The sequence below is a fragment of the Equus przewalskii genome, chromosome 10 (assembly GCF_037783145.1).
Source record: "Equus przewalskii isolate Varuska chromosome 10, EquPr2, whole genome shotgun sequence".
Taxonomy (NCBI): domain Eukaryota; kingdom Metazoa; phylum Chordata; class Mammalia; order Perissodactyla; family Equidae; genus Equus; species Equus przewalskii.
The window spans coordinates 35,761,450-35,783,700 of NC_091840.1; the positions used below are offsets into that span (position 1 = coordinate 35,761,450).

Sequence of the window (22,251 nt, forward strand, 5' to 3'; positions counted from 1 at the left end):
GATGATCTGCCCTCCAGGCCCACTGGGGTGGCAATATCATCCCCTTGGCTTGGTAGGATGATAGTGGCTCTCTGCCTGGGCTCTGTGGCTCTGCTGTGTCTGTGACCTGAGGCTCTGAGTGTTGGGGGGCACCTCTAAGGCATGGGGGGCATTCTGGCCCACCTGAACCAGAGAGCCTAGACCCTTTGAAACTGTTGTATCCTGAAGGCCCTTGTACTTTGGGCCTGAGTGGTAGCCCTCATGGTCTCTGAATAGCCTTTGGAGTCATTCTTCCATTGTTCCATTGTCTTGAAGAATAATGCCTGGCTTCTAATCTGATTGAATGGTCACTTGGCCACACCATTAGTGTTCTCAGTTTTTGCAATATGGATAGGCTGAGGATTTTTAAGTTCTGCTTCCTTTTTGCTTAGCAATTTTAATTTCTGCTTCCCTTTTAACAATTCTGTGTTGAAGTCATTTAACTCTTCTTGCATTTCACTATAAGCAGTCAGAAGGAGCCAAGCCACAACTTCAACACTTCGCTTAGAACTGCCTTCAGCGAAACATCCAGTTTCATCACTTGCACAATCTAGCTTCCACAAAATACTCCAGTGCAAACACAGCTCAGCCAAGTTCTCTGCCACTTTGTGCAGCGATCGCCTCTCCTCCAGTTTCCAGTAACGTGTTCCTCTGAGATCTCGCCAGAATGGGCTTGACGGTCCGCATTTCCACCAACATTCTGTTCCTGATTACTCAGGTATTCTCTAAGGAGACTGAGGCTTTCTCTACAGTTCTCCTCTTCTCTTTCTGAGCTCCAGAATCACCTTTAAAGTTTCATTCATGGCAATGTAGGCTTTTTCAAAACTCTTCTGGCCGCTACCCATTATCTGGTTCCAAAGCTGCTTCCACATTTTTAACTATTTGTTACAGCAGCACTTTACTCCTGGTACCAATTTCGGTCCTAGTCCACTTGGGCTGCTATAACAGAAATACTGCAGAATGGGTGGCTTAAATGACAAACATTCTTTTCTAATAGTTCTGGAACCTGGGAAGTGCAAGATCAAGGTACTGGCCTATTTAGTGTCTGGTGAGAGCCTGCTTCCTGGTTCATAGATGGCCATCTTCTTGCTGTGTCCTTGATACCGAACCTCTTAATCTCAAGTTTGTGTGCCTGATGCGCAGCAAGCCAAACACTGAGACATCAGTGCTTGGAGATGGAGAAAGGGCCCCCTTGAGATGGCCAAGATGGGAGCATGGGTTCACTCAAATCTACCTTAACCAGAGCAAAAAGCAGGGGGGTTTTATAGAGCTAAGGGGCTTGGCAGGAGGAGCTTCAGAGAAACAAAGGGGTCACCCCTGATAAGCCCCTGGGCAATCTGAAAAGGCTGCTGGGGGCCGGCCATCAGGTAATCACAACCTGCAACCTCCCAGCAGGCATTCTTTTTATTCTGCAAAACAAACTCACAAATCCTCGAGACCCGAGTCACCCCTCAAGTTAAACAAGAAAACAGGAAGTTGGCAAGATTCGTCTATGTCCGTGTTGGGAACAAGGTCAAAAGGCAATCATGTTCTTATTGAGTATCTACAGTACCCCTCAGGTACTTGACTTCATCCTCACATGGTGGAAAGAGGGCAAGAAAGTGCTCTTGGGGGTCTCTTTTATAAGGCACTAATCCCATTCACGAGGGCTCCACCTTCACGACCTAATCACTTCCCAAAGTCCCGACCTCCTAACATTGTCACATTGGGGGTTAGGATTTCAACATACGAATTTTGGGGGGACACAAACATCCAGTCCTCAGCAACCTCCTTGCCAGCACTGGGTATTGCCAGTCTTTTTAAACTTTAGTCATTCTTGTAGGTATGTGATGATACCATATTGTGAAAGTAATTTCCATCTGGTATCATTTTCCCTTTGCCTACATAACTTTGTTGTGCAGATCTGCTAGTGAAGAATTCTCATGGCTTTTGTTTGTTTTAAAAGTCTTTATTTTGTCTTCATTTTTAAAAGATAGGAAGGAAACTTGGGGTCTCAGTTCCTCTTCCCTGTTCCTCACTGGGCAGAGTTCCTATGCATCTCCGCCATGTGGGAGGTAGAGATGAGTTCAGAGGTTTGTACAAAGCCCCAGCTCCATGCCTACTCCATGCAGGACCCTTAGAGACTTCTTGGAGAATCTGGCTGGGAAGTCCTGATTCCTTGATCTCTGTTTGTCCTAGGGAACACATGGTGGGAGATCCAAGTGGATTTGCAAATGGGAGAAGGTGTGAGAGAAGAAAAGTGTGGGGATGTAGGTGGTAGGGTGCGCGTGTTCATGAAACAATGGTGGCCTCTACCGTCTGTGCTCTCCCAATAGTTCTGGGACTGTGGATAATGCAATTATTCTCTATCCCTTTTGTTGTTTGGATGTTCTCCTTGAAGTCTGACTGCAGGTCAGACTGTCATTGTCTAGAGCTGGGGAGTGAATATCATTTATTCATCACTTGGGTCCACTCCACCAGAACATCAGAGTCAAATAAAGGACTCCAACCAGCAACCTCATTCTCTTGAACATCTGAACTACTCTCTCTTAGACACCAGAGGGGAAATGGAAACCAGCAGATGAGAACACGGCATAGGCCCCTAAAGACCCCATTGTGGACACCTACTTCTCCTGGTGCTGGTCCTGGGTCCCGCATGCCGTGGGGAGGGATAGAGGTGTTAGAGCTGCTGAAAGAAGATGAGATTTAGCAAGGCAGCACAGAGACCCCAACCTTGTCAACCTCTGGCCTCTGATAAGGGCAACATGTAGGCCACGTGGGGTGATTAGCTCGACCTGACGGCTCCATCGTGGCATGGGTGAAGGTGCAGGACAGTGGCTCTCGCTCTGGTTAGTAACCCCAAAGCTTCCGAAGTACGGCTAAACTTTCTTCAGGCTAATGTGAGTGGATCTCCACCTCCTGGGGCTCCCAGGAAGTGTAGGGCGATGGGCACCGGGCAACTGCCCCTGGACGGCCAGTTGCATTTGGAGCCCTCGGTTTGCATGGGCCTTGTTTTCATGGAGGAGACACCCCTGCCCATCCGGTCGCTTGCTTCGGCACCGCACCCTCGACGCTCTTTCCCGCCCCTTGTCAATATTCGAGGTGAGGGCCAGCGCCCGGGTTTACTCTTCCCTGCGTGGTGAGACAGCCTTGCCTCCCGCGCCAGGTCTGGTGCGAGCTGTGCTCTAATCCAGCCGCAGAGTCCGTTACAACAAAGCAAATCTCGCTCTGGAGCGCCCTCTGGCGGTGCCGGGCGCCGGGCCTGGAACCCCCGCCGCGCGCCTCCAAGCTTAGAGATTGGCGCCGGGCTGGGCGCGCCTAGAATGCGCTGGACAGCGCCTGCCAGGCGTCAGAGCTCTGGAAACCATTCTGCCCCAATTAACAGCTCGCCTCCCTCCAGCTCCGGCACTGCCCCTCAGGCTGATGCTAAGGAGGCACAAGGCAGCTTTAGACAGCCTCTAGAACTGGCACGGTGAGAGTCCAGGGAGAGCCAGGGTGCTGCCAGGGGCGGCCGGCCGCATCAATGTGGCCATCTAGTTGCTGGGCCTGGACTCACTTTCTTCTCTGAACTAGCCACTGGCCAGAGGAGCTTTACTGCGCTTCCTTGGCTTCTTGGTTCCCCAACCTCATCGCTATCACCGGAACCACCTCCCTTCCTGGATGTTGGAGCAGGAGGGGTGTGGCTGTACATGGAAGTGGGGGGTCACCTGGAGTAGAGGAAGAGGTATCTTTATTGCATGGAATGTGCATGGGAGGACTTCCAGGAATTGCCTCTTTTTGCTGGAGTCGCCATCTCTGGACCCGAAGGTAGGGGATTCAGAGTGGTTTGGATGTGGGTGGGGTGGGGTGGAGCCCCTGAAAATTGTGGAGACTCTCCGTGGCCTCAGCCTCCAGGCACAACTCACAGGAAAAATCTGGAATGGGCAGTGGTGATTTCCACAGTAGGTGAGTTTCTGCCAGTGCCAGATAGGACATAGGATTCAAGAGTGACCTGGAAAGTCACCGACCATCTCTGGCCTTCCCAGGTAAGCATGGACCTCCTGGGGTGCTTCTGGTTTTCGAATTGGCGATGGTCACGACTGTTGAGAGATACAGGAACACTGCAGATTATTGGGTCAGTATGGACGCCTCTTGGAGTGGAGTCTGGAGGCAGGGGTAGCTCCATGGCGACGCAGGTAGGCAGCCAGAGGGGCCGCTTCAGCACTGAGCACTGGACAGCGTCCTAGTACAGTCCGGCAAAGCCAAAGGAGGGATGGATAGTTGCTCATGCCCACCTCCAGCCTGGCCCACGGAGGCTGACGGCAGGACCCTTTTGGAGAAACCTGAGCTCAGGACCCTGGCCACGGGGACTTGGGGCCTAGGACCTGCACTCATGGGGTTGGGACCGGAGCTCCAGGACAATGACAGACTCTACATATCACTAAATAACCATTTGCAGCGCTTCAGATTACAAACCTTTTTACACATGGTCTCCCTTTTGCTTCACAACAGCTCAGGAAAGTAGACCACTCTAATAGATGAGGGAGCTCAGAGAGGGTAACCAATCTCTCCAAGTCACACAGCCAGGGAGGGGTTTGAGCTAAGACTTGAAAAGCTGCCTTGGTAGTAGTAGATTCATCCTCGCAGACAGTGACAGTCATGGGGGGCCCTTATAGTAACGGGATCCTGAGGACTGATGGGCCAACACAAAGGGGGAAGCATTTGGTGGTGAGGGCGACTTAGGGCCCTAGGAGGGCACCATGCATGTGGGGTGGGAATGGTTAGTCTGAGCAATGCTCAGGGCTTCAAGGAGGAGCAGGGCTCCCAATAAAATGCGATTTTGTCTATTCTTAAAGCCTGAGGTGGTATTTAAGGCCCATCACAGTTCACCTATCTGGACTCATTAGGTCGGGATCCCCACCTTTGGCTAGAAGTCACTTGTCTGTTCCCTGGCCAATTTATTTCATCCAGGGCTGTGACTAGGGTGAGGTGAGTGAGGAGTCTACGGTGCAAAATTCAAGGCAGCGCTCACTCGAGGGTCATGCAAATGCAGGCTAGCACCAGAGTCTCTTCCCTCCCGCCTCTCCCTCCTGCCTTCACTCTAAGCCTTAAGCTCCCTGAGGACAGAGACTGTCCCTGCTAATCCCAGGTGACCCCGGCCCAGCGTCTGGCAATGCAGGGCTCACAGTAAGAGCTTAATAAACATTTGTCAGTGGCCAAGCCTCATCTTTCTTTCCTCTGAGAAAAATGGCCTAGGCTGGGCAGGGCACGTGTGTGTCATGTGATCTAACCGATTCTGGTTTGGCCAATGTTTGGACTTATTTGCTAGAGGTAAGCAAATGAGGTGTGCGGGAGAACCCAACGCCCACGCAAGATTCAGAAAGTCCATTCCAGAAGGTAAAGGACACCGAGTCCCATGTATTCTTTTTTTTTTTTTAAAGATTTTATTTTTTCCTTTTTCTCCCCAAAGCCCCCCGGTACATAGTTGTGTATTCTTCGTTGTGGGTTCTTCTAGTTGTGGCATGTGGGACGCTGCCTCAGCGTGGTCTGACGAGCAGTGCCATGTCCGCGCCCAGGATTCGAACCGACGAAACACTGGGCCGCCTGCAGTGGAGCGCGCGAACTTAACCACTCGGCCACGGGGCCAGCCCCCCATGTATTCTTTTTACATGCGGGGCAACAGAACTGGAGAGTAACGATGACTTGCTCCAAGTCGCACAGCCGCGTTGGGACACGGACAGGGCTACATAACAAGTTCTCCCACGATGTGACCCAATCAGGGAAAACCTACGATACAGCTATTGGATGCACATCGAGTGTATCGACTTTCTACTTATCATGCCTGAAACAGTGAGCAGGATCAATCCATTACTTTTGACTGCCGGCAAGTGCCGCGCGCTGATTGGTCCTGGTTACGGAAACGGAAAAAAAGGCGTGCGCGTGGGACCCGCGGCTAGAGGCTGGACCGCCTGGGTGCGCGAGAGTCGGCGGGGGGATCATGGCGTCGCTCAACTGTAGTACCATCGTCTGCGTAATCTGCTTGGAGAAGCCCAAATACCGCTGCCCCGCCTGCCGCGTGCCCTAGTGAGCGGGAGGCCGTGGGGAGGGGGAGCGCGCGGGTCGGCCGGCCGGGCGGGGGCTGCGGCGCCGCGGGGTGCTCCGCGCGGCCTTCGGGGCTGACGCGGCGTGTGGGCCCTCTTGTTACAGCTGCTCCGTGACCTGCTTCCGGAAGCACAAAGGTAAGGCCGGCGTCCCCGCCTCAGACCCCGGCCCCCTCCTCATATCCCGCCGCCGTCTCGGGGCCGGGAACCCCTCTGGCCGTGCCTGCTCCCGGCCTTGCCGCGCCCGGTCCTGTCGGGACTCCCGGGGGGACCTCTGCCCGTGAAAGCCTCTCGGGATTTTGAACGATCAGAAACCTTTCTTCTGTTCCGCCTTTCCTTCTGCGTCTTGTTCTCTTTTTCTTTAAAAATATTCGACTGCTTTCGCGGACGTCTGCCCTCGCTGTTTCTTCACCGTAGCCTTCTGACGCAGCCCGTCGCCGTGTGGCAGACACTGCTCTGGCTAAGGTTAACAAGAACGGTTTCTTTCTTTTAAATAACGCCTTTTTAGAAACAGCGATGTAGATCTGTTTACAATCGGGAGCGATGCCCTTGGTCTGTTAACCTTGTCGTCTACATGTTAAGTCCTCTCCTCTCTGTTCTCAGGGACCCTTTCCCACGACCTCATGCTCGGTTGGCTCTTCTGTTAAAGTTCTTTATGAAAGTAACCATTTATTAAAGTTCTTTATGAAAGTAACCACTTTATTAAAAAAACACTGTAAAGTGGTTTACAGCAGTGTGTTTCACCCCCCGCCCCCCTTTTTTTCCCCAATATCTTTGGAGCAGTCTCAAAAGAAGCCTTTCAGCTCAAGTTAGGAAAGAAGTAGAATTGCTTTTGGAGGGGCTGGCCCCGTGGCCGGGTGGTTAAGTTCGCACGCTCGGCTGCAGGCGGCCCGGTGTTTCGTTGGTCCGAATCCTGGGCGCGGACATGGCACTGCTCATCAAACCACGCTGTCCAGCCTTTCCCTCTGCCAGGAATGCTCTTCCCACCTGGCAACACCTCCACGACTCCTCTTGTTCTTGTCTCCCGGCCCTCTCAGGTGACATAGATTAGACTCTCCTTATCTTATCCATATTTCTAGCTGTCATCAAGACTAAACCCCTCTAAGGTGGGCCTGATGACTTTCATCTGTGTATTCCCAAGGGCACATGGTATGTGCAAATTTAGTATCTGAAATTGCTGAGAAGATAGTATGATGCTAATTGAAGTTGGTGTGCCACTTAATTAGGCAGGGTGAGGAAGGATGGGGACAGGCCTAGGGGTGCATAAGGCCTTCTGCCAGGCTCAGGATTGCTTGTTGTTTTCCTTATACTGCCCCTTGCTTTGATCTCTCATTTCCTCTACATCCATTTCTACCCCCACCCACATCTCTTATTCCATACCTATGCCTTCCACCTAGATGCTGGCTTGGGGTGAGGTGCACCCTTGCCACTGAAATGGAAGTGATGTGTGCCTGAGATTTGTGTCTCTTTCAGAGCAGTGCAACCCTGAAACTCGTCCTGTTGAGAGAAAAATAAGATCAGCTCTTACTGCAAAAACTTTAAAGCCTGTGGAAAACAAAGGTGAGTTGGTTGACTTCAATCAAACCTAGAAAAGGATTTCAAACAGAATAAATTGAAAGGAAAGAGGAGGAGACTTGGGCTGGGGCAGAGTCAGGAACGGTGGCTTCATTAGGGAGCAGCAGCTTCCTTAGCCCAGAGCACTGGGAGTGAGGCCACATGTCACTGGTGATATTATAGAGCAACCTGAAGGCATTGTTCAGGACAAGAAATATGGGAGCAGGAGGCAAAAGGGGGAAAGGCCATAGCCGTGGTTTGGGAGTGAGGGGTGGACCCTGCTGGTCACGGCTTGGGGTCTCTCTCTATGGATCTGGCTGGGGCTGTCAGTTCACCTGAGCCAGGCCCAGGCAGGGGACTGCCTTTGGCCTAGCTCACCTTGCTGCTGCTGGGGGTTCCTCACAGCTTACAGCAGGAGTGAGCTGTCGTCCCAGCCAGCCAGCCAGCCAGCCTTTCTTTGATACGTCCTAGGCGTCATGAACCATGCTAGGCTCTGAACATTGACAGCAAGGGGACGGCCCACTTCTGCCCTTTGAGAAACTTCCTTGTTGGGTTCAGGCAGTGCCAGCAATTTCAGTGCCCAGGCTGAAAGCACCGGGGATTCGTGTTAGCAGGTTTTCACAGAGCACCTACTTTTTTGGCCCATGACAGGGCTGGAGCCAGAGTGAAGGGAGGTGGGGTGGTAAGAATTGGAGAATCAGGCTCCAAGCCCAATACCACAGGGAAACACATAGAGTAAGTGTGTGACCACTAGGATGCATTCGTTGAAGTTGCCAGTTCTTTATTTCACTTTCCTTCCCTTTCCTAAACGAGGAGTGTGGGTATAGCACAAAGTCCAGAGAAGAGGTTCCTTTTGTCCCTACTTGCAAACCTGTTCCTATCACGCGTGCACACACCTTGGAGCAGTAGTTCACGTCTGGCGCCCAGGCTCTCTTTTCAGTCGTAAGCAGCTGATTGTGTTCTGTCTTCCTTAGATGATGACGACGACTCCGTAGCTGACTTTCTCAATAGTGATGAGGAAGAAGACAGAGTTTCTTTGCAGAATTTAAAGAATTTAGGTAAGTCTGTGCTTTGTTTACTTGTCAACCATTGAGATACATTTAATCTATTGTATAGAATGTGATTTTTTAAAGTTACTAAATGCTTTAGTGTGGTGTGCCGAGCCCTTCCTCCAGCCACCTGGGTCCGTGAACACACAGGGCTTCCATGCCTCCCAGCCAGCCACCAGGGCCATCCTCTTGGCCTGGAATCCTCCTGGCTTTGTGGGTTGGCAGAAGTTCTCCTCCTCCTTCAAGGCTTGGTTCAAGTTTCCTTTCCTCAGCTAAACTCTTCTTGACCTTTTGTCTCTCTCAGAATTAGGCACTTTTTCAGTGGTGCCTTATAATAAATATACCACTCACTGCATTTTATGGTAATTTGTTTCTCTCACATCAATCTGTAGGGTAGGGGCCTGCATTTATTCCCGTGTCCCCAGTGCTCAATTTATGGTCCAGCCATTCACGCAAACTGAGCAATCCCAGGATCTGATTTCTTAGAGGGACGTGGGTGCTAATAATGCCCAGCATTATTATTGGGGGACTGCTCTGTCAACCCTTACAGCAGTTCTGTTACTATATAATTAACGGGCCGGTGTACTTCCTAAGGTGGGCACTTTCATTCCTCGCCTTTCAGAATCAGGCTGACAGGTGGTGCTTTGCCTCCAGTCCCCTGGTAGTGATTAGACTGAGATTGGAGCTGAGCGGCGATAAGTGTAAACAAGTTTGTAAACTGTAAAGCACCATACAGATGTTAGTGTCAGTTCCTGCTACTGACCCTGCTTCACACTGGATCACACACTTGCTTCAACATCATTCAGAGTATTTGATATAACTGTCCTCACAACTGAGAACCTTCATGTCTGTAAAGGAAGGAAACGTGCCAGCGGCTTAATGCTGTTGTTCTCTGTATGTGTGCTGGTAAAATAGTTTTTTCTTAGCTGAAATGGCATAAAGTTCAGATATTTACAAAGATACCAAGAACAGGAATCTGTCATAGCATTTAACTTGGAAATCATCTAACAGGCTAATCTTACCTTGTTCATTGGGTTAATTTGTGAGTTTAAAGGTTAAGAGGTTGCAGCATCCCTGATGTTAATACATTTGAAGCGTTGAGCTTTCATCTGTCTCCATGTTCACACTTGAACCAAGATGGCGTTTCTTTCCGTGTTGATTTTTAAGGAGAGTCTGCAGCACTAAGAAGCTTACTGCTCAACCCGCACCTTAGACAGTTGATGGTCAGCCTCGATCAGGGAGACAACAAGGCAAAGCTCATGAGAGCCTGCATGCAGGAGCCCCTGTTTGTGGAGTTTGCTGACTGCTGTTTAAGGATTGTGGAACCGTCCCAGAACGAGGATTCTTAAGATGATGATTATGCTGTCTGCTTAAGGATGTGCTTGACTCTTGGAACCTGTCTGCTCCTTCTCCCAGGAGACCAGCAAGTGTGGGGCCCTAAGCAAGGGTGGTGACGTAGGGTAGGTCATGCAGCTCTTCACCTCCATCGCTGTGGGCTCGGGTTTCAGGCAGATGGGGGTACTCTCAAGGTGGCAAACTGTTTATAGAGAGAAAACTCGAGAAAACTTAAGATGGTTGTTTTTAAATGTTTTATTTTTAGTACAGTTAAGATAGACATCATAAATGATATCATTTTTCAAGTTTCAAACCCATTTGAGTTAAAACTTGCTCAGTGTTATTAAATAAAATCAAGATGTAGTTTTATGGTACATTGCATCACTTGTCATCCTTGGTTTATAATCTAATTGCTTGAAATTATGTTAAATAAACCAACAACATATTAAGTAGTAAGGTTTTGTTCCTTTTTAAGGAACTAAATGCAAAATTTCTCCCAGCCAAAATTTCAGAGCTGATTTCTGGCTGACTTTGCCTGTTCTGTTTGTGGGGAATAGGGGGTGGGGGGTGGGGGGCGGGAGGCAGGGGAGTATAGTGATGGACACCACCACTGAGTTGGATCTGTGAAGGTAGTAAAATGTGGTGAAGTTCTCTGTGGCCCTGATATTTCTTAATCCTGTTTGGTAACTACCAGCCCCGACACGGCCTGAGGTGTAGATTGGAGCCCCAGGCCCACTGGTACAGTCGCTGCCACAGCCCTGGCTGGCAGGCACAGTCACGTGTGCTGTGGCAGTCGTTTGGCAGCTGTGTGTTGATTAAATGTCTTTGGCAAGGCAGCTGGCAGGAAAAGGCCTTGAGAAACAAAGGCACCAAGGATCACCCAGCCAGGTGAGGACAGAAGGTGGGAAGAGATCACGGGTGGCTCAGCCTGTGTCTTTCCAGCAGAATCTGATTAAAGCCAGTAACACTGTAGGGCGAAGGTTCAGGGCAGATGTCAGCATAGCGCAGTGGAGACTTTCTGCAGTGAAACCTTATCGAGCCCTAGGGAGAGAGATGCAGGGAGGTGTGCACAAGTAAGTACCGGTGTGAGTCAGCAGGAGCAGGACTGAGTGAATCAATGAATTTTTTTTTCTTGTGAGGAAGACTGGCCCTAAGCTAACATCTGTTGCTAATCTTCCTCTTTTTGCTTGAGGAAGATTCTATTTTATATGCGGGATACCACCAGAGCATGGCTTGATGAGTGGTGTGTAGGTTTGCGCCCAGGATCCAAACCCACGAACCCGGGCCTGCTGAAGTGGAGCACACTGAACTTTAACTACCATGCCACCAGGCTGGCCCCAGTGATTTTTTTTGCCTTATTCTAAAAATAGTGGCCAAGTCCAAAGCAGTATTAAAATATAAAATTTCAAATCCATTCATTGTGAGACAGGTGAGGAGACACTAGGAGGGCGCTCTCCCCTACCAGGAGTATTGCCTGTCACATTCTTATGACTGCCTAAAGCTGGAAGATCAAACAGTTACACTTCTGTTTACACTCTGGCTAGCCTGTGTGTTGGTTATCATGGGAGATTTTATCCAGATTATGGCCTGTAGTAATTCCTCTGGTATGAAAATTCAATGTTTCCTTCCTTCTGCCTTGTCAGTGTCACTAATCCTTGCTGTAACCCCATGTAATAGGTTGAGTATTAGCCCATTTTATGTGCTGGCTGACTATTTTTCCCTGGCTGCCCATAATGAAAAAAAAGGGCACTTGGACCTCACCTGCTTGTCATTTCCTCAGCTGGAATAGGAGTTAAACCAAGTCATACAATTTGAGGAAAGCATAGTGCTAAATCCAGTGCCATTGGAGGGAATAAGCTGTCATCACAACCCTAACTTTTTGAAAGTGGAGCTAATTAAAAGGAGATTCAGAGGAGATGCTAGAACACTTAGAGACAATTTCTAAAAAGGGAATAGGAATGGGCTCTGGAAAATTCCTAGTTGTATTGCTGGAAACTATCCAAACCCACAGCCAGTTGGGGAGCACAGGTTTCTGGTTTCCCCAGCAGGGTTAGGACAGCTCTTGTCCCAGCCTCAGTCCTGCTCCTGCTAGACTCTCCTGGGCTTTGCCTCTGCCTTCCACAGTGGGGTCTGAAGGACCCAGAGCTGTCACGGGCAGGAGTGCCATCCTGCCACACAGCTTACCTGAGGCAGTGCTCGGATGGACATGACGCCAGCTTGTTCTTGTTGTGCTGTCTGGATGGTGTAGGTACTGGGGCTGCCCACGGGCAGCTGGAGGCAGGCCCAGACCACCAGTTTCCTCTGAAAGCCGCGTACGCCCACCGCCGCGTTGGCCAGGACCAGTCCAAGGGGCCAGAGGCGGATTATTGCCCCCAGGAGCCTGGTCTGTGCCTGGGGCAGCGGGAAGGAGCTTGGGGAATGGGGAGCTTGAGACAAGTGTTTTTCTTCCACACCATCCAGTTCTTTAGAAGCAAGGCAGGCCATTCTGATCTTAAAAAGAGAACACCACTTTATAGCTTTCAATTTATTAGCTCTCTCAATGGAAGTGGAAACCAAAACTATCTTTAATAAATCAGCTTAACAAGGTGAACTGAAGGGCACCTGGCCGTGAACTGGATGCCTTCAACTAGATGGGCTCTGTGTGGCACAACTTTATACCCAAGGCAACAGTGCTTAGACCCTACCTACAAATGCTGCTTTACAAAATAATAGCCTTATTGAGATCTAACTGATAGACCATAAGCCCGCCCTTCTAAAGTATTCAATTCCATGGTTTTTAGTATATTCCCAGAGTTGCTTATGCCACTCCTTGCTGTGTCACAACCACCCTGCAGTGTAGGTGGGGTTGTGCCCATTTCATACATGAGGAACACGAGGCCACCCATTTTGCAGTGGCAGGGCCAGCATGCCAACTGGCTCTATCTGGTATCAAAATACCGTTGTCCACCCTCACTTCTCAAGTCAGATACTCACTCTCCACCTCTGCCACGCACGCTGGATGACCATGGCAGCTGTGTGCAGCCTCTGGATGTGTTTCCGACTTAACCAGGAACGAACGGCTAAGGGGTTTGCCCAGAAACAGGAAAGAGTAGAAAAATGTTCATTAGAGCTATCGGTAACCTGGCTCTGTGGTGACACCAGAGCAGCTGTCAAGGTTTGAAATAGGTACTTTTTCAGTGAATGGCAGCGTCGGGCCACTACATAAGGTAAGGTACCAAAGTCAATAGATAATGCAAAACTGGCTCTGGAAAACCCCTCTCAGACTGCCCACAGACTTGGAGAGACCTACACAGTGAGGCGGCAGCCGGGAGCAGGCTCAGTCTGGGGCAATGCCCAGGGAACAAGAGGGATCCAAATCATCTGCATCTTTTTAAATTATTTCTATTTTTTGGAAACCCTTAGTTGAATTTGCTTGCTTGCTTGATGAAACCACGAATGACACCGCCATAGACTCACATGCTGGTTAAGGTAATAACTGCTGGATGGTGGGCTGATCATGTGGCAATTTTAATTTTCTTCTCTTGAAATTTCAGCATTTTCTGATTCTTTTTGGTACAATGATATTCAGAAAAGGGGCTATTCCATTAAATACTAATCCATTTGGATTCTAGAAGACTAAAAAGTTTGAAGACAAACCTAAAATTCACCTGTCATCTCACCAACCCACATGGTTTTCTCGTTTCCTCATATGAATCTTTCATGCCTGTCCCCTCAGAAATGCACCTTACAGAGGTGGCATCACTTTTGATGTGTAGTTTAGTATCCAGGTTTGAACATCATATTGGAAGTGGTTTTCCATTAAGTTTAAAGTATTCCTTAAAAAGACTTCTTAGCTGCATCATAAGGATGGCCCATAATGTAGCCATGACTCCACCACTGTCAGGTATTTGGGTTGTTCCTAGTATTTTTATTTTTCAAAATAAGACTGCTACGAACATGGTTCATACATCTCTTCCTTTGATGAATCAAATCTTGTCAGTTTTTACCTTCTTAAACTCATTACAAGCCCTGCAGCCCAGCAGGTAAGGATTTGAGTTGTCATAAAGGGAAAAAAAGATGCTATAAACAGCTATTGAGATCTGGGAAAGGGGCATTAGAGGCACATTTTTAGCCTGTTACCTACAGTGCACCCTTACTCATGGTGTGACCTGGTTTCCACTGAACTGGAGAGATGCTCTCGGTGAGGTGGACAGGAAATTTGAATCCCAGGGCACCATAGGGTTGTGTCATCACTTGAGGCTGGGACACAGTTAGCTTTGCTTTGGGGATTTGACGAGCAGCATTTCAAAGGAAACAGGTATCAGGTGGGGTCTGTGTGCAATCGCTGACAGTGGCTGCATTTAGGCCTGCCTGTTGGCCTGGAGTGATGGCTGCCTGCCCAGGGCCCCAGCTCTCCTACCTGCCTGGATGAGCACAGCAGCCCGCCTCTGCCTCTCCTGCTTGCGGTGCTGGTGTCGCCTCCAGCCACCCTGGATGCAGCGGGCACACTGCTCCAACACCTGTGCACGCCCACGTTCCAGAAGCTCTAGCTGGGAGAAGGGACATCACTGAGGTCCTGAGCCTCTCCCCCTGCCCTGAGGAGGGCCCAGATCCTGTCCTGCTGAGGACAGCACACAGCTGGCTTCTATAATCTCCGTTCCTCATCCCAACCAGCTCACCATGGAGTCAGTCATGAACACCTTGGTCCTGCCACAGTACACTGGGGCTGGCATAGCCTCCGCTGGGTCACCAGGTATGGCTGCTGCCTGAGTTAGGGCTGGCAGAGTGCGGAGGATGTCCTGGAGGAGAGGTTGCAGCGCGGCCTCCTCAGTGTGTGGAGACCATTCTAGGGGATGGGAGACAGAGATCCCATCAGTGCGTGGTCATCTATACACATCTGTGGCCTTAAGAAACTGGTTCTGGTCTCCCCAACATTCCACAGGCTTCTCTCCTGCTGTTCTTGCCTCTAACCATTTCTACCTCCTCCTTTTTTTATGGGGAGATCAGAAGCAGCCCCTCTGTTGTCTCTCAGGCCCCTGGCTGTTCTGAGTCTTGGAATCCCCACTTGTGGCTGTGCCCTGGACTGGCCTGCACCCTCCATTCCCATGGGTCCCGTTGGGCCAGCTCCCAAAAAGGCACTTGATGCCTGGACTTCAACCTGGAATCCCAGGCTGCTCAGACAGCATTTGTTTCCAAGGCCCCAAACATGCTGATGGCCAAGCAGGACAGCCAGGCCACCCCTCAGCCCCTGACCCCTTACTCCTCGCCATGTATGGGAAAAGAGAGAACAAATCCCAGTCCTGTGGAGGCCCAGTGGGTCCCCCTGCCTGCCCTCCCGCATCTTGCAGGGCTGACTCCTGCAGAGGGAAGATTTACCTGAGGGCTCTGACCACCTTTAGCTGCCCAGTGCCTCTCTGGAGACAGAGGCTGCCAAAGAAGATGCCGCAGATGAGAAACAGCAGCAAAAATCAACCAGGGGCCAGGGGGGCTTTGGGCAAGAGGCACAGAGCAGTAGAGCAAACCATGGAGAGAGGGGGGAGAAAAGAGGTAGGGAGAAAGGATGAGAGGAAAGTGACAAAACTGTGTTCAAGAGAAGAGAAAAACAAAGCAGAATTGTCCCACCTGGGTCTGGTGGGCCCCAGGGTAAGGCTGTGTGGGTGCAGGGAGCAGCTGGTGCTGGGCTGGGGTCTTCCTGGGTGGGGCCTCACACCCTGTCCTTGGCCTCAACCCTCACTCCCACAGCCTCAGTGATATCCGCATGCTGACAACCCCCAAATTGGGGCCACAGGCAAGACGTCCCCTTGAGGTTAAAGCTTGCCGAGGGTCTTGCAGACGTCTCCACTGGATGACTTGAGGCCTGGAGCTCATCAGCCCTGGCAGGGCTCAGCAGCTGCCCCAAACCTCTCTTCCCCACTGGCCAGGCATAGTTAATTTTCTCCTTTCCTGTCCCTCTGCATCCAACCAAACACTTGCTGGTCTGACCAGTTTCTTCTCAGCATTTCCTGACTGCCCACATCCTTAGCTTCTCTCTGCTCTGGCCAGCTTAACAGCCTCACTCCCATGGCCTGCCCCGGGGCCCCCACGGTGGTCTCCATGTCACTCCCTTTTTCCCCAGAAGTGCCTCCCATCTGCCCAGAGAATAAAATCCAGCTTCTGTGACTGGGCCCTGCCTGTCACTGCAGCCTCACCTCTCCATTCTCTGTCCTTATGAGCCAGCACCACTGAATGGCCTGGAGCTCCTCTCACACAGTGCCGTCTCCTGCCTGCAGGCCTCTGTTCAGATTACTTCTTTCATGTGGAATGCCCTTGACCTGGCTAATCCCATCTGTCCTCAGACACCACCTCTTCCAGGAAGTCTTCCCTGATTCACATCTCCCCAGCACCACCCACAACATCCTGTTCCTAGCTATGCCCTTTCCACTTTTCCCACTCTTCAGTTGTTTTTTGAGTCTGTTTCCTCTGTTGAACCAAGAACCATGAAGGCAGGGCTGTGTTTTATTCATCTCTGAACCCCCGCCCCTAGCCCTGGGATGGCCCAGCACAGGTGCTTAGTAAACTGTGGTTGAACAAATGACTAACAGACGGGCCCCTCTCACCTGAGCGCCCTTCATCAAGAGACAGGCTGCAGGGACCAGGGGATGTGCGAGGACGGAGCCTTCTCAGCAATTCATATCGTTCCACGAAGTTCTGGTGAGACACTCTGGAAGCAAAAGCAGGTGGAAGAGGAGAATGCGGTTACTTCATCCATGAGCCAGGCACAGTGCTCGGGGTGCAACACGAGTTATCTCATATTTAATCTGCTCAACAGCCCAGCAGGGGCTGCCTGACTGTGCCCACTGAATGGACGAGGTTGTGGTTCTGGAGAGATTACTAGGGTCACTCAGCGGGAAGTCAGTGGAGACCATTTTTAAACTGAGCCTGCTCTTCCTGTGGCCTTGATCTACCAAAACAATCAGTGTCTTGCCCTTTCAGTAGAGGATTTGCAGTCTGCTTCCTTCCAAAGGGGCCTGCAGGCCTCCTCCCAGCCTAGACCATTCCTACTGCGCACACGTGCTCAGCCTCATCTCCCACCAGCCCTCTCTGACCCCACAGTCTCCTCCACTTCCTCCTGATTTCTCTGTTCCCCTTCATGGTGCTTCTCTCAATGGCTGGTGACACCTGATACCTGTACTTCCTCCTCCTTAGTCTGGCTTCTGTCCCAACAGTGCTACTGCACCAGTGTGGCTCTCGTCACAGCCATTGGCTGTGCCACAAATCCAGTTGTCAGTGCTCGGTCTTCCTCTTGCCCAGCCTGTGGGCAGCAGGTGCCCAGCTGACCCCTCTCCCTTGGAGAGCTCTCTCTCTCAGCCTCCAGGACACCCACTATCCTGGCTTCCTCCTTCACCCATGGCTCCTTGCAAGTTGTTGTTGCTGGTGTCTCATCCTCTCAGGATGTGGGCATTCTTCAGGGAATGGCTGCAGACCCCCTCTCTCTCCCCCTAGGTGATTTCCTCCTTGCTCATGGTGTTAAGACCCGCATGTGCTCCAGTTCTTAAAGCTCTACTGAGCCCCGAGCCTGTCTCACAGCCGTTTCAAACCTGATGAGGCCATACTCCTGACCCTGCCCTCGCTTCCCACCGTCCAACCTGGGCCTTCCCCAGACCATCCTATCTGGGAGAACTTTCTCCTGATTCATCCATTTGCCCAGACGGAAGCCTAGAAGTTGCTTCTGTGGCCTGGAAGTTGACTGCTCCCCTGCCCAATACCCCCTGGTGGATCAATCCACAGTCCTATTTCTGTTGAAGCCATACACCAATCTTACACGTTTCTCTCCATTTTTCACTGCTGCCACCCTCATCTGGGCCACCATCTGGCCTGCGCACCTGTCACAGCCTTCTCACTCATCTCCTCCCTTCTCTCCTGACCCTATGTCCAACCTCCGCACAGCAGCCACAGGGATCTTCTTAGAATATGAATGAGAGCACAGTGCTCCCTCCTTAGAATATCCAGTGGCTTCCATGGCACTCAGGATAAACTGCAAAGTCCCAGCGTGCCCTACGAGGTGCTGGCTCCTCGCCCCTCTCTTCCCGTTCCTGGTTCTCTATGCTCCAGTCACTTTAGCATCTCCCTGTTCCTAACCTGGGAGCTCTGAGGTTGCTGTTCCCTTGGTCTGCAATGCTCTCCCACCTCAAACCTTCCCAGGCTGGCCCTTTCACTTCCTGGAGGCCTGACTGCTTTGAGGGCCCCTCCCTGACCAGCCCAAGGAGCCTCTTCCCCTGTCAGTCTACCTAACAGCAGTCTTGGTTTCTCTCCTAGCACTGATTTACTTTAGACTTCTCGTTCTTGTTTCCACAGGAATGTATGCCCCAAGAGGGCAGAGACTCACCTTCCTTATTGACTGATATATACTAGAAACAGTGCCTGGTACAAAATAGTGCAAAGAAAGTGAATGGAAAAATGAACATGTGCAGCCCCTTGAGTTCCAGGTTGACTTCGCAGATCCACCTCTTTCTCCTCACGTCCTTATCCTTCTCTGGTCTGGGCAGGCTCTGGTCGGGCCTGAGTGCTGAGCTCCACCCTGGCATTGGCCCTGCCCCCTGCAGTATTTGGCCCACTCACCGGATGGGGAAGCCAGCGGCACTGATGTGAATGGTCTCCACGAGGCCACAGGCCTCCAGCTGGCTCAGGACCTGCAAGGGTGGGGAGACAGGGTGGGTACCTGCCACATGGGGCCGGCAGGCCAGAAATGCCGCTCCTGTGACCTGACTGGTGTGGACCTGCAGGCTCTCCTGAGGCTCAGCTGATGGGGGTATACTCTCTGAGGCAGTGAGAAATCAAGGGGCCTTGAGAAAATCTCCCTGCTGGAAAGGCTCCTGGAGGCCCCAGGTCCCCTTATCTGATGCATGGCTTCTGAGACAGTAGAGGCAGGTGCTGGCTCTGTCTCACCAGTCCTGGCAGCGCAGAGGTGCTCTGCTACACAATGCAGCCCAACCCAATTCCTCTTTTTTATTTATTTTATATTTTGCAGGCAATAGAGTGAGTCACAGCTGAGGGGCAGGGGAGATTATTTTGTGAAGATTCTTCTGGGACCTGAATGAAGGTCTTTACCACAGAGGAAAGTGGCCCTGGCTATAAACCTTAAGCCACATCTACCAGTTGACTGTGGGGCGCTTTCCAGCATCGTCCACCACTCACACCTCATCCACATCCCTTGAAGCCCAGTACTCTGAGCAAAGGGCAGCTGCTGGCCAGAGTGCTTTTGTGCAAATTAGAAAAAACTATACCTCCAGTCAGAAATGGCCACACTGTGCACAGAATGTAAGGTGACACAGACTTTCAGCTAATCACAAAAGTCACCCGTTCCTCTGGGCAGCTTCAGTCTCTCATTGGGGTACATGGCTTAGTGAGCAGAGAACAAGATGCACTGGAGTCCCTTTGCCTCCTTCACTAGGTCACAGACCACACAACCATACGTGACTGTCCAGACAAAGCAGGGGAGACAAGCCCTCCCTAATGTCAGGCCCAACCTGGGAGGCCCCCTACGGTCACTCCATTTGGAGCAGATGTTCTGCCCTTCATCCCTCCAGGGCCTTGGCCAGATGGGACTCTCTGCAAAGCAGCTCTGGCTCAGTGTGAATTACCTCCTCCCGGAGGAAGGTCTGCGCCTGGCCCTGGCCGTTGGGCTTGATGCAGCGGATGTAGTGGGGTGTGGTCCTATGCAGGACCTGCAGAAGCTGCTCCAGGGAGGCCTGCAGAAGGGAGAGACCGTGGGGTCAGGCAGGGACTGGGGCTGCCTGGGGGCATCAGCTGGGCCCTGGTTAGTGACCACATCAAACACCTCCAGCAGCCCTCGCAGCCCCAAGACCAGGATACTCACGTGCTCTGGGATGACCACTCGAGGCTCTCACTGAGTGTGCCCAAAGCACACTCCTCTCCTGACCTCCCACTGCTCCTCACCTCTGCCTCCCAGGGACCTTCTTGATGTGTGACCCTCCACCTGATTGGTCTCCCTGCATCTGGCCCAGCCTCCCCCCGACTCATCTTCCTCACAAGGGCAATCCTCCTGCAAGAGAACAATCTCAGAAACCCCTGCAATCCATTCAGGCAACAGCTATTATTATTAAGCCTGTCTTATGTGCTAGAAGCTGTGCCAGGGCTGTGACACAGGCAGTCTGCTGCTGTCTCAGAGCTCAGGGTCTAACAGGCCACACAGATGTTGGATGGGTCCCCTCAATGATGTGTCTGTTGCTGGGCAGGAAAGTGCTACTCAAACCTGGGCACCCCAGGAGGCCTCCTCAAGGAGGAGATGGTAACACAAAAGTCTGAAGGGTGAGAAGGGTAAACTAAGCAAAGTGGCATGGAGGGTGGAATTGAAGGGGCAGTGGTGAGGAGCATCCCAGGATGGTGAAGCACAATATGCAAGGGCTGAGAGACAGTAGAAAGCATAAGATACTGGAGGAGGTGACAAATGTGCTCAAGCTGAGGACGGAGTTTGAGAAGGAAGGTGGAGAAGTGGGAATGGGCCACCGAGGTTCTTGTGACTATTGCTTTTCCACGAGCACCCTATCAGTAGTGGGTGAGAGGCTCCCACTGTACCACCCACAGGCCCCTAGGCTTCCCGTCATGTCAATTATACCAGAGAGTCTATTTGTCTGTTTCTTGTCTCGTCTTCCACATGGGACTATCAACTCTGTGCAGACCAGGGCCATGTCTATGTGACTCATCAAGGCTCCTCAGCAAACAGCACCAATTCTGGGAGATGTTCAGTAAACATTTGAGAACCAAACACATCACATCAGCACCACCAGACCCACCTTGAACTTGGACACCACGGTCAACACAGGGGCCCTGCTCTGTCCCTGTTCCTCCTGGGACTTCTCTTCAGGGTCAGTAGGAAACAGCACCTTGAGCACAGGGTCCTGGGATTGCTGCAGGAGCCTGGTCAGCTCAGGGGGGATGGGGTCCTGTTGGGAAAAGACAAGTGCAGTGGGTGAGGGCAGGTGGAATGCTACCCTGGGCTGCCCATGGGCTTGCCAGCCCTGCTCACCCAGGCCCCAGAAGAAGGGCTTCCAGGGAGGGCAGGGCCCAAGACAGAGAGAAGAGCTGGTCCACTGGATGCCTAGAAACTAGGAGATCCAGTGTGACATGAGTCATTTCTGGGCAGGTCATGTCTGATTAGCAGAGACCTCAGGCAGGTAGGCCCAGGAGGTGATCCTGGATTCTGGGAGGATGTTCAGGAGGGAGAGGACACACGATAGGAAACTACTGTGTACATGCAGAATGACTCAGCATCTCTTTCCAAGCAGGCTCGCGCAGGCCCTGGCCCAGCCCTCACCTTGTTTTTCTCCACCAGGCCTGCGGTGTGGTAGCGCACAGGCCCTGCGTAATGCACCACGATGAAGCTGGGCTCCCGGCTGAGCTTGTTGTGGCCCAGGCAGGGCCTGCCTGCTAGGGCACTCTCAATGCGTGTCTGGAGCTGGGCTGCACTGCTTGGCCGATTAAGGCGGCATTCCTGTGTGGGGCAGGATTGGCAGTCAGCCACAAAAATGAGAGGGCTCACCACAACCCTCGCAGTCCCCACCCTGTGGCCCCCATGGCAGCAGAGATGTCACACCAGCATCACAGTGACTCTGAGAGGGAGGGAATATAGGGATTAGCAAACCCATGTGGCAGATGGGGAGACAGAGGCACAGAGAGGGATAGTCTTCAAGGCCCCAGAAAAGCCCAAAGTGCAACTCTGGTGCTCAGCACACTAGCTGAGCCTCCCCACCTCATTTATGAGGGAGCAGATGCTGAGGGGGCTTCCCTCGATGAGATCCAAACAGGTCTGGTTGTCCTGGTAGTTGACAAATGACCACTCCAGGCCCTCAACTGTGTATTCCTCCTAGGGAGCAAAAGTCGGGGGGCGGGGGTAGAAGGCAGCTATGGTCTGAGGCCCAGATGGGCCATCCCATGGCTGGTCTCAGTACCACAGCATATTCCAGAACAGCATCAAAGAAGGAACAAAAGGCTCCTGGTCAGATCCTGGGATGGGGCTGAGGAGTCAGGAAGAGACAGAGGATACAGCAGGCCTGCCCCAGCCTCACCTGCTGAGCCCTTAGGTAGTGAGCCACAAAGTGCTGCTGCAGTTTCTCGTTGGCGTAGTTGATGCACAACTGTTCCAGACTATTGTGGGGAAATGACTCAAATCCGTACACATCCAGCAGGCCTGGGAGGATGGGGAAGAACCATGGGGCCATTGCAGGGAACAGGTGGGGTGGGTCGGGGGTACTACAGGA

General features: G+C 51.7%; 2 protein-coding genes across 15 annotated transcripts in view; one reads left to right on the forward strand and one right to left on the reverse strand.

The window, feature by feature from the left end:
• Window positions 1-3,289: 3,289 nt before the first annotated feature.
• Window positions 3,290-10,389, forward strand: ZNHIT3 (zinc finger HIT-type containing 3). Of its 2 annotated transcripts, XM_008525512.2 has the most exons (5): window positions 3,352-6,060; window positions 6,184-6,215; window positions 7,551-7,637; window positions 8,606-8,689; window positions 9,848-10,389. In XM_008525512.2, exons 1-5 carry the CDS (start codon window positions 5,975-5,977, stop codon window positions 10,027-10,029), a joined length of 471 nt encoding a protein of 156 aa, XP_008523734.1. In that variant the 5' UTR covers window positions 3,352-5,974; the 3' UTR covers window positions 10,030-10,389. The 2 variants fall into 2 exon arrangements, with proteins under 2 accessions (XP_070418510.1, XP_008523734.1); XM_070562409.1 differs by lacking the exon at window positions 6,184-6,215 and having other exon boundaries at window positions 3,290-3,804.
• The window catches only part of MYO19 (myosin XIX), a 55,778-nt gene continuing 43,779 nt past the window's right edge, over window positions 10,253-22,251 (reverse strand). For 5 of the 13 annotated variants that reach the window (XM_070562390.1, XM_008525516.2, XM_008525514.2 and 2 more), the window contains 12 exons: window positions 22,060-22,181; window positions 21,744-21,857; window positions 21,309-21,485; window positions 20,788-20,937; window positions 19,615-19,722; window positions 18,593-18,663; window positions 16,591-16,694; window positions 14,674-14,840; window positions 14,415-14,544; window positions 12,989-13,074; window positions 12,200-12,505; window positions 10,253-11,056 (listed from right to left, as the gene is read on the reverse strand). In XM_070562390.1, the coding sequence (XP_070418491.1) occupies window positions 10,928-11,056; window positions 12,200-12,505; window positions 12,989-13,074; window positions 14,415-14,544; window positions 14,674-14,840; window positions 16,591-16,694; window positions 18,593-18,663; window positions 19,615-19,722; window positions 20,788-20,937; window positions 21,309-21,485; window positions 21,744-21,857; window positions 22,060-22,181 (1,664 nt within the window). In that variant the 3' untranslated portion in view covers window positions 10,253-10,927. Of the gene's footprint in view, window positions 11,057-12,199; window positions 12,506-12,988; window positions 13,075-14,414; window positions 14,545-14,673; window positions 14,841-15,370; window positions 15,483-16,365; window positions 16,695-18,592; window positions 18,664-19,614; window positions 19,723-20,787; window positions 20,938-21,308; window positions 21,486-21,743; window positions 21,858-22,059; window positions 22,182-22,251 lie in introns of those variants that run through there. The other 8 variants (XR_011523464.1, XR_011523462.1, XR_011523466.1 and 5 more) reach the window with 5 other exon arrangements.

Bases quoted from the DNA above. Each gene is read 5' to 3' on its own strand.
- ZNHIT3 (XM_008525512.2), top strand. From the start codon at position 5,975: ATGGCGTCGCTCAACTGTAGTACCATCGTCTGCGTAATCTGCTTGGAG. The intron at 6,061-6,183 runs GTGAGCGGGAGG...CTCTTGTTACAG, and splicing joins CCCGCCTGCCGCGTGCCCTA to CTGCTCCGTGACCTGCTTCC. The intron at 6,216-7,550 runs GTAAGGCCGGCG...TGTCTCTTTCAG, and splicing joins CTGCTTCCGGAAGCACAAAG to AGCAGTGCAACCCTGAAACT.